Source organism: Macaca nemestrina, chromosome 8 (genome assembly GCF_043159975.1).
Source record: "Macaca nemestrina isolate mMacNem1 chromosome 8, mMacNem.hap1, whole genome shotgun sequence".
NCBI lineage: Eukaryota > Metazoa > Chordata > Mammalia > Primates > Cercopithecidae > Macaca > Macaca nemestrina.
This window is the reverse complement of record NC_092132.1, coordinates 134636532-134648001: the sequence shown is the minus strand read 5'-3', so window position 1 is coordinate 134648001 and position 11470 is coordinate 134636532. Positions and strand designations below refer to the sequence as shown.

General features: G+C 43.5%; 1 protein-coding gene across 1 annotated transcript in view; it reads left to right on the top strand.

The window, feature by feature from the left end:
• The first annotated feature begins 356 nt into the window (after positions 1–356).
• LOC105482120 (lipoprotein lipase) overlaps positions 357–11470 on the top strand; it is a 28488-nt gene continuing 17374 nt past the window's right edge. Inside the window, exons 1-2 of the mRNA XM_011742067.2 lie at positions 357–635; positions 9780–9940. Of these exons, the coding sequence (XP_011740369.1) occupies positions 548–635; positions 9780–9940 (249 nt within the window). The 5' untranslated portion in view covers positions 357–547. The remainder of the gene's footprint in view (positions 636–9779; positions 9941–11470) is intronic.

The window sequence follows — 11470 nt, the reverse complement described above, 5'->3', positions numbered from 1 at the left end:
AGGTGTATTAAAGTGCCGGCCAAATGTAATTTAACAGCTAAACTGTCCCTCCTTGGAAAACAGGTGATTGTTGAGTATTTAACGTGAATCGATATAAACCTGTGTTTGGTGCTTAGACAGGGGGCCCCGGGGAGAGTGGAAACCCTTAGGCTAAGCGAACAGGAGCCTAACAAAGCAAATTTTTCCGTCTGCCCTTTCCTCCTCTTCTCGTTGGCAGGGTTGATCCTCATTACTGGTTTGCTCAAACGTTCAGAAGTGAATTTAGGGCCCTCCCCCCAACTTATGATTTTATAGCCAATAGGTGATGAGGTTTATTTGCATATTTCCAGTCACATAAGCAGCCGTGGCGTGAAAACAGTGTCAGACTCGATTCCCTCTCTTCCTCCTCCTCAAGGGAAAGCTGTCCACTTCTAGCTGCCCTGCCCTCCCCTTTAAAGGGCGACTTGCTCAGCGCCGGACCGCGGCTCCAGCCCTCTCCCGCCCCCGGCTCAGCCGGCTCATCAGTCCGTCCGCGCCTTGCAGCTCCTCCAGAGGGACGCGCCCCGAGATGGAGAGCAAAGCCCTGCTCCTGCTGGCCCTGGCCGTGTGGCTCCAGAGTCTGACCGCCTCCCGCGGAGGGGTGGCCGCCGCCGACCGTAAGTTTTGCTCGCAGACTCCCCTCCAACTGCAAACCCGGCGGGTGGCCACTTGCCATCCGAACTGAGGATGCGAAAAAGTAAGTTGGAAGGGGCTGTGATGCGCCCGGGGACTCTCCCAGCCTGGGCACTAGCCCGAAAGGGTCCCTGCAGTGGGATCCAGGAGGGGCCGGGAGGGAATCTCCTCCCGATGGTGAAGCGGCGGCGCCCGGTTCCCGCTTTTTCTCTCTCCCGGGTTCCCGCGCTGTCCCTTCCACTCTGGCTGGGACCGCGTTCCCAGGCGCGCGGGCTCCGCCGGAGAGGTTCGGGGGTGTGGGGGGCGGGACAGCGGAGGCGGGGAGTAAGGGCCCGGCTGGTGGTGACCTGTAGTCACCTCCCTGCTGGAGGGGCCCTGGAATGAAAGGCGCACGGGCCAAGGTGACCTCGGCTTGGCTGGGACTGCGGCTCAGCCCCCGCCTGGGGACGCGCGGGCCGACAGGGTAGCCGAGGCGCGGGAGGCGTTCCGGGAATCTCAGCCGCACGGGGCACGCTCGCCCTGGCTCCGCTGTGGGAGTGGCAGTGGGTGTGAGGGTGTAGAAGGAACGCGTGGCGCGGAGTCCTGGGGACGCGGAGTCCTGGGGACGCGGCGTCCCGCCCGCTATAGCGCGCCCGGGACTCTCTCCAGCTTCCAGGCTCACATGCCGTCTTTACTTAGTGCCCTGAGAACCCAGTGAGGGGCTGACCCTCCCGAAAACGTGGCGCAGCCATCAGCAATCTGTGGCCGCCGACTCGGGGGTTGCCAGGTCTGCACTTGGCCACCCTTCCTGTCCTGGGGGCTGAGGCCAGCTCCGGGCGCCCGGCCCCGCCGCGCGGCTGCGAGCACGTGGGGTTGCCGGGCGCTGCGGGCACAACCTTGGTCATTGCAGCCAGGGAACCGCCCGCTCGCTAGGGTCCAGGCGTTCGGGTCCAGATGAGAATGTCTCGACCTGTCCGCAATGGAGGCAGTCTGCTTAATTCAAAACTCGATTCAGTTCACATGCAACAGCAATATAGAGAGCAGCTGAAGCCATTCATAACACGGACCAACATTTCCTCTTTTCTTCCTTGCTGGAATTGCAATTAGGGCGGTGTTGCTTGGATGTGCTCTCAGGCGGCACGTCCACGGCGGTTCAAGTTATGATGGATACTGTCTATGGCTTGGATTGCCACTGAACGTTTGTTTTATTTTGGCATTAATTTGTGAAACATTTTTATTAGGTTAAAAAAAAAAAAGTTGGCAGGGAGCAGTGGCTCACCCATGTAGTCCCAGCACTTTGGGAGGCCGAGGTCGGAAGATAGCTTGAGCCCAGAAGTTCGAGACCAGCCTGGGCAACATAGGGGAACACCGTCTCTATTAAAAAAAAAAAAAAAATACAAAAATTAGCCGGGCATGGTGGCCTGTGCCTGTGGTCCCAGCTAGTCAGCAGGCTGAGGAGAGATCACTTGAGCCAGGGGGTTCCAGGAGGCTGCAGTGGGCTGTGATTGTCCCACTGTACTTCATCCTGGGTGACAGTCTCTCTCACACACACACACACAAACGCTAAGTATAGATTCCATCAAAGCAAAATTGGATTTTAAAAAAAAGTATCTTTTCTATTGGATCAGTTTGAAAACACTGGAGACTCGATGAGAACGTCTTCAACATCTTAGGTGGGGTATGTTTCCCTTTGTACTGCTTAACTGGATGAAGCCAATGTTCTCTGAGGCCGGTGTAACTCTTGACTCTTTAAGTGGACACTTATGTGATTAATTAGTTTATTGAGTTGTAGCCAACACATGCTTTTCTAGGCTGTAAATATATTAAGGAAGGATTATTTCAAAGTAGACTTGAAACGACTGCCTCTCATCCCCTCCACTTTCACTCTATTCACCCAATATATAATGCCTCTCTCATCACAGAAACTTTCTCCCTCTTTCTCCCCCAGATGCATTCATCTAGGAAGGTAAGAATTTCAGGGAGAGAAAGATGTTAGTGTGGTAGAAAGAGAGGCAGCACCTCCTCTGGGCTCTTGAGTTTACTTATTCATTCTGGATTCTTTCTAAGAATATGAGAACAAGAGGCACTGCCCTCAGGCACTTTGTCCTGGGAGCCACCACCATTTCTGCATGGTCCCAGTTAGGAAATGTGAAGAGCTAGGAGAGGGAGAGTATGGTCAGTGTTTAGCAGCTGAAGTTCTGCTTGCCTGGCCATCATGAATTTCCAGGCTATCTTCCGAGTTGAACATGATGGCAAAGGAGAGCAAAACAGCAGATGTCACTGGAGGAGAGCTCAGTGAGGGAATGATTAATAGCTGTATTAAAAGGTGGGAGTCAGGTACGGGGGAAGAGCTGTGATGGAAAATTTTCTTTCTTTCAGCAGCTTATTTTTAACTCAGCTCTCTATTCTTGCTTTATTATGGAGGAAAAACCAGGCCATACAGTTTACTGCCTTATGCCAGATGGTTCAAGAAAGTGCCTTGCAACTTACAACATTTTGCAGCTAGTTTCTTCTGTGGCCACCACAAAGACCGCACTGACTTAAATATGAAGATGTTCCAGCCATCAAAGTGATGGCTGGTGATGATTTTCGATCACAAAGTGTAAGGAAAGTATTCAAGACACGAGTATCATACACGTAAGGTAAATTCCAACTTTTATGGCAATAAAAACAACAAAAACACTTATCAGTGTAAAGCTTGGGATCATTTATCCATTAAATGAGTTTGTCACCACAGTGAACTAAATACCATTTATCAACAGAGACTTTCTAACCTGGGATTAAAATCTTTGTCACAGTGCTTTTGTCACATTCTGTCTTTGGAAAAGTTGAAGGCTCCATTAGCTCCTGAAGGACTAATAGGATAGGGTTCCAATTTAGAGGCTAAGAGTTTGAAATTTACTCTGAACAATGTCTGTTCATTAGACTGCATGACTGCACTTTGCCGTCTTGTGGCCATTTTAAGATTGTCTGTGTGCACTGACACCCTTTGAGTGCTCAACAATAGGTATCTACTATGAAGGAAGGAATGGATTACCTTGGGTGATATATATATATATATGAAAGTTCTGCTGGAAGTGAGCCTGTCAAACTTGTGCCAGTTCATTCCTTTTGCTCTTCCTAGTCTGTGCTCTCAGAATGATCAGATGCTATCTAAGCAGTGTGGTGATTTTGACTGTTTGATTGAATGAAAGAAAATGTCTCCCACCATTATTTGACAGTAGAATAGAACAAAGATGACCCAATTGGGGTGGCCACACTTTGTCTAATCCAGCCACCTTGCTCACAGCACTCAACCCACTTTGGTGTGTGTGCTCATCTGTGTTTTCATACATGTTGAAGTCTCTTTCTATGCAGTCAGGTAGGGGTAATACCATTCTGGCTTGGATTAATTTGAGTGTAGTACAAAGTTTAGAGAAGCTTTTAAGTAGCATGAAAAGTCAGATGCTTTTGGAGGGATCGTGGTAAATGTAGGTAAATGGATTTGCATTTAGAGCCTCAACAGCCCTTCATTCAAGATACAGCTATCATGACATCAATAATGTACCTTTGAAAAAAAATTGGCTGCAGAATTAATTATGGTGAAGAATAGTATAGGAGTTAGCACTTACATTTTAACTAAAAAGAATAGCATCCCCATGTTTATGCAGCCTTCCCCCCAATAAAACAATTGTTGGCAAAGTAATCATGGACTTTCATTGTGTTAGTTTCAGACAACTAGATGTTTCCATTTGCCATCCTCAGCAACAAGAAGAAAGTAGTCTCAGATTAATCATGTAAACATTTTGTATTTCACTTAAAAAAAATCTTGACTTAAATATGCCCATGTGATGACACTCAACCAAATTATTTCATTAACCAGTCCACAAGATCCCTTTAAATAATGATGGCTTATTATACTTGATGGTCTAATTCAGTGGGGAAATTTTAACACACCATCTCTGAACCTATTTTTTAACCCCTCTTTTCAGTAGTGTGGAAGGTTACCCCTAATACTGGAGAAAATTCAGGGTAAAATTCAGGTGATACATATAGGATTTATTTTTACTATTCCATTAATAAAACAATTTTTATAAAAATAAAAAGTAGGCTGGCACAGTGGCTCATGCCTGTAATCCCAGCACTTTGGGAGGCTGAGGTGGGTGGATCATGAGGTCAGGAGTTCAAGACCAGCATGGACAGGATGGTGAAACCCCATCTCTACTAAAAATACCAAAAATAGCCAGACGTGGTGGTAAGAGCCTTTAATCCCAGCTACTTGGGAGACTGAGGCAGAGAATGGCTTGAATCCAGGAGGCAAAGTTTGCAGTGAGCCAAGGTCACGCCACTGCACTCCAGCCTGGGCGACAGAGCAAGACTCCGTCTCAAAAAATAGTAATAAAATAAAATGAAATAAAGCTGCTTGTTAGATAAGTCAAGAGCATTGTTTAAATTGGAATATCTGAGCAGACCAATCAATTCAGTCTGATCATGATATTGATGTTTTTCTTCACCAAATCGACCACATCAGTAATTCAGTTTGTTCTTCAACAAACACTGCCTGAGTCGATAACTATGACTATCAGTCTCAGAGAGCAAATGAATTACTAAGGAAGTCCTGTAGGAATGAGAGAAAAGGGGAGAGAGAGAGAAAGGGGTGGGGAGATAAAGGGAGAATAGAAATTCCAAAGAGAATTGCATTCTCACTGAGTTCTTGTACCTCATGTCATTGCATAAATGTTCATGTCACTCATGTGATGACTTTGATCTGCCTTTAAAGCATCATCTGTTGCTTTCCTGGGATGCTCAATGCTTCCCTCTTTCTAGCAACAAGAATTCCCGCTCTTCCCCTCTATACATTTATCTTTCTCTACGTGCTTTAACTTCTCAGCCTAATTTTGTCTCTGTGAGTTATTATCTATGTTAGAATAAATTCTTCGTCTTTGTTTACACACTCAGATTTGTAGCTACTTATTTAGGAGTTTAGGAATAAAGATTCCATAGTCAGGAAAGGCATAACTTGTAACTTCCGTGTTACCCAAAACTCTCCCCTAAGTGCTTAATATGGACATTTCTGATGAGACCTGATTGGCAGGTAGTACAGAGATGCTAAGTTAAATTCAGGATGGAGGCCTGCCTTTCCTTCCCTCCTTCCTTCCCTCCTTCCTTCCCTCCTTCCCTTCCCACTTCCCTTCCCACTTCGCTTCCTGCTTCCCTTCCCTTCCTCCTGTACTCCTCTTCTTTCTCAATTCTAAGGTGGCCTTAATTTCTAAGGGACATGGTAAAAGACAGTCTAGTTAGATGAGTGCAGTCACTTATATTATTTCCATGTATGGAAACTAATAGTTTCTTTATTAACAGCTCCATCAAATCAGTCCACCTGCTGCCCAATAGCAATCACAGGATGCACTGGAACAACCAAATATACTGACTTCCCCACAGCCAGGGTCCATCATCCTACCCATCGCTACATGGTCTAAGTCAGTTACTAGAGAGCTGATTGAAGTTTGGGAAGCACAATAATCTTTAGGACACTGAGACATCCTCGGGGGGTTGCAAACACAGGTAGTGTGAAAACTATCAGAACATCCAAGAAAAGGAAAGTTTGACTAAGTGCCAATAAAATTTACTATTTCATATCTGACATAGAATTGAAACCATCACATAGCACACAGAGTGGCACTATTTTCCTGTCAAATGAAAATCATTTGCTTTAAAAGTAAAATGAAAGTCTCTAAATACAAATTTACTAGAGGATGTGTAAATTTCCTACTTTTCATTACTTGTTCTGGACCCAACAGAGGGAAACTGGAGCTGTCAGTGAGCCATACATGCAATCTGGTACAGGATCTATGGATTGAATAGACTTTTTTTTTTTTTTTTTCACGGAACTACACAAAGCCAGTCTTGGTTATTTCAAAGAAAATTTGTGGTCATTTCAAAACCACCAGCAATTCCAGGGACACCAAATTGCATAATTCGAGGGGAAAGTGGACTAAAAGTGAATGGCAGCCTCTGGAGTTGTACTGAGCAATATTCTTAAAATATCAATTTGGCAAATAGGTGGTAAGCTAGATCTGTCTGCCAGGTTGTTCAGATCATCTCTGCTTTAAAAAGATTGATAATAGAATATGTTAAAATAAGACTGGTGGAGAGGAGGTATGAGCTATTTAAGGTGGAAAGATGTGGGAGAAGGTGAAATTAACTTAGTTTTAAATTTTCTAAAGCACTTTTTAACAGGAAAAGAAGTTCTTAGGCACTGAAAGCAGAATTAGATCAAAAGTATTCAATACTCTTTTCCATTATCAGATAAATAGTAAAGCTAACAGAGTGCTCTCTGGTTGGGAAGGAAGAAGGCGACCAACATCTTCAAATAAAGATGAGAGAGAGAGCATATTCTTGGTGGACGGATGGATTCATGTGCAGTTTTACTATATGCAAATGAAAAGAGCTTTAAAGATCAATAGTTTAGCATAGATTCTTATTTGAATAAATGATCTTGGAGTGTTTACTCATTGTGACAAAACTCCTTTTCTCATAATTAGAATCATTAAGAAATTTCTCCTACATTTTAGATGACGGAGGTGTATGTGCACGTGTATGTGTACGTGTGTGTGATCAACTCATTGCATATTTCTTAAACCACAATATTGTTTAAGGAATTTTAGAAAATAATTACTCAATAAGAAAATGTCGGCGAATTGTAGATAATTAGATAAGGCTGACTCAAATGCCTGTACTTTCTTTTTATTACCATTATTATTATACTTTAAGTTATAGGGTACATGTACACAACATGCAGGTTTGTTACATATGTATACATGTGCCATATTGGTGTGCTGCACCCATTAAATCGTCATTTACATTATACCTCCTAATGCTATCCCTAATATCTCCTAATGCTATCCCTCCTCTGTCCCCCGACCCCATGACAGGCCCCGGTGTGTGATGTTCCCTGCCCTGTGTCCAAGTGTTCTCAATGTTCAATTCCCACCTATGAGTGAGAACATGCGGTGTTTGGTTTTCTGTCCTTGTGATAGTTTGCTCAGAATGGCAGTTTCCAGCTTCAACCATGTCCCTACAAAGGTCATGAACTCATCCTTCTTTATGGCTGCATAGTATTCCATGGTGTATATGTGCCACATTTTCTTAATCCAGTCTATCATTGATGGGCATTTGGGTTGGTTCCAAGTCTTTGCTATTGTGAATAGTGCTGCAAGAACATACGTGTGCATGTATCTTTATAGCAGCATGATTTATAATCCTTTGGGTATATACCCAGTAATAGGATGGCTGGGTCAAATGGTATTTCTAGTTCTAGATCCTTGAGGAATCACCACACTGTCTTCCACAATGGTTGAATTAGTTTACAGTCCCACCAACAGTGTAAAAGTGTTCCTATTTCTCCACATCCTCTCCAACACCTGTTGTTTCCTGACTTTTTAATGATCACCATTCTAACCGATGTGAGATGGTATCTCATTGTGGTTTTGATTTCCTCAAATGCCTGTATTTTCACTGTTGTTACTATGCCACTCTTATTTTTATTATTGGCCTGACTTCTGCAGTTATTTTGATATTACAGATTTTTAAATTTTGAGTTGAAAAAAAAGAGCAAATTTAGATTAAGAAGAGAGAAGTAGTCCTAGCAGCCTCACGAATCTCCTGAAAGTTTGAATGGCAAAATCTAAAATCTGCAAATTATTACCTTCTTATAGTAAATAGGTAGGATTTATGGGTTGTTTTCTTTTTTTACTTTTTTACTTCAAAATTAAATGATTTCCTTTAACATAACTTCCCTTTGATTGTGCTCTGCTTTGTGAAGTCTGATTTTATTTGCAATATAATTTACTTCAGCTATTCACTGTACCCCATGAAGATTTAGCAGCATTTATAATTATTGTCCATAGTTTCAAAGTTCTCTTCTCACCAAGTTTGGGATTAACTATGAAGAACCAAACTGAACCCTTTCTACAACAAGCTTTGCTGTGGTTTTCAAGTTTTGCCTTTGTGTGGAAGATTGTAATGACATAGTGGGAAAATAAATACTTGGGGAGAGAATTAACCATGGCTCATACACAACACGGGTATTTCTAGACAACCTACTAAATGATTTCTTAGAACATTTTGAAGTATATCTTGCCATAGGAGTGGGAAGAGTTTCATACAAAAGCTTCCTCATGCTTCCAACTTTTCTTTAAAACATTTTTTTTTAATTATTTTATTAAAACTAGAGGCCTGGCCTGATGGCTCACACTAGTAATCTCAGCACTTTAGGAGGCTGAGGCAGGCAAATCACTTGAGGCCAGGAGTTTGAGACCAGCATGGCCAACACGGTGAAGCCTCATCTCTACTAAAAGTACAAAAATCAACCAGGTCTGATGGCTCATGCCTGTAATCCCAGCAGTTTAGGAGGCTGAGGTGGGTGGATCACTTGAGCTCAGGAAATAGAGACCACCCTGGGCAACATGGCGAAACTTCATCTCTACAATAAACGCAAATTAGCCTGGGGTGGTGGCACACGCCTGTGGTCCCAGCTACTCAGGCAGCTGAAGTGGGAGGATCACTTGAGGTTGATGGTGCAGTAAGCCAAGATCGCACCACTGCACTCCTTTGGCCTGGGACACAGAACGAGACCCTGTCTCAAAAAACAAAACAAAACAAAAACCCCCCCACAAATATTGGAACTACAGCACACCAGAGCCATGCACGAGTCAATGTTCTCCAGGAAAGTGAGCTTTGAAGTAGAATTGAGAGACCTGGTTCTGATCCTCACCCTCCCACTAATACCTGGGTAACCTTGGCCAAGTCACTTAAATTCATGTCTTGAGAGAAGATAGAATTCACTAAGGAATCCCCAAATAGCAGTTCACTTACTTGAAATCATGAACATACACACACACACCCCGACTAAGGAGAGCTTCAGGAAAGGCTGGAAGACTTAGGAGAGGTCAATGGTGACAATCTTAATTCAGAGTTAAGGTTGTCTGTCAACTTTGCTCAACGTTGGAGGATCTGTTGTTCTCTTGCAATCCACATTCGTTTTTGAAAACACTTCAGAAACAAAAACAGCATCAGCGGTGGTTACCTGTGAACCTAAAATATACCATTCCAATGAATAAAACCAAGCAACCCTCCAGTTAACCTCATATCCAATTTTTCCTTTTCAGAAAGAAGAGATTTTATCGACATCGAAAGTAAATTTGCCCTAAGGACCCCTGAAGACACAGCTGAGGACACTTGCCACCTCATTCCTGGAGTAGCAGAGTCTGTGGCGACCTGTCACTTCAATCACAGCAGCAAAACCTTCATGGTGATCCACGGCTGGACGGTAAGGGAGGCTCTTTGAGGAAGAGGGGATTAGGGTGGTGAGGTATCCTGATGGGCCTGCCCTAGTTGTTGGGGAGCCAGTGATGGGTCCACACCCCATATCTCGCGTGGCTCTCCTTTACACTTGAATAAACACAGTTCTGGCTCAGGTGGGATCTGAAGCCACAGGTTCATGAGAACTCCCCCTAGGCAATGCCAGCCTTCATTTTAACACTGTACTTGGTTGGTGCTCTTGAGTCAGAGCCTCCTGCAAGGTGGGTAAAGGAGGCTCTGCCCAGCTACAGAGCAGAAGATAGGCGATTGCTGTGGAGAACCGGCAGAACCCTGGTGTGATCCTGCATCATCCAGCACCTTGCCAGGAGAACCTTTCTAAAGAAGGCAGCATAGAAGAGTGAGGAGAGGGCTGGAGTGGAGTAAGTGTGGGGTCCATGTTGGCTCTGCCATTCCCCAGCTCTGTGCTATGGATCAAATCACTTGTCATCTCTGGGTCTCCATTTACTGATCTATAAAGCAGACATTGTACTAGCTATTCCTAAGAACACTCTACTTCCAAAATTTTCAGTTGTCAACTTTAGGGAACTTTTCTAGAAATTTAAAAAAAAAAAAAAAAAAAGGGTTGGGCCGGGAACTGACATGCCAGATGATTAGAAAAATTGAAACTGTGATTAAATTTACTTTTAAAAATATTGACAAAAGTCCCCTCTCTAATATGTCACACGGTCACTTTACATTATGCAGTTCTTGCTTAGTTTTTTTTTAAAATGTTTCAATCCCAAGTGAGTAGACTGTGTAATTTATTTAAAAGCATTTATGTAAAATGGATTGTAAAAGATATATTATCTATCCATTATGTCAGAGCTTGTGAATATTATAATACTAATTTCTAGTGAGAACTAGCTAAAAATAACATTCATCTAGTCCACATTTCCTTTCCTACATAATTTAAGTGCCTTTGTTATTGACTGAAGAGGACAATTGCTACAATTTTTATAGAGATGAAGACTACTACCAACAGAATTCACACAGATGTTTACTAAAATACAGCCATTTACTATGTTAACATAGTAAATTCAATATTTTGTGATAAAAGCTCAAATTTCTAAACATAAATCCTTTTATATTTTAATAGGTATGAGTAGGAAAAAGGAATCTTCTTCTTTTTTGAGACGGAGTCTCACTCTATTGTCCAGGCTGGAGTGCAGTGGCACGATCTCAGCTCACTGCAACCTCTGCCACCTGGTCTCAAGAGATTCTCCTGCCTGAGCCTCCCGACTGGCTGGGACTACAGGCACCCACCACCACACCTGGCTAATTTTGGTATTTTTAGCACAAGCGGGGTTTCACCCTGCTGGCCAGGCTGGTCTTGAACTCCTGACCTCAAGTGATCCACCCACCTTGGCCTCCCAAAAGTGTTGGGATTACGGGTGTGAGCCATTGCGTCTGGCCCAGAAAAAAGGAATCTTTAGAGGCTCTTTGGTTATATGCAGAAATTGACTTTTAATACTTTTCAAAAAATCTGAGCTTAATAAAT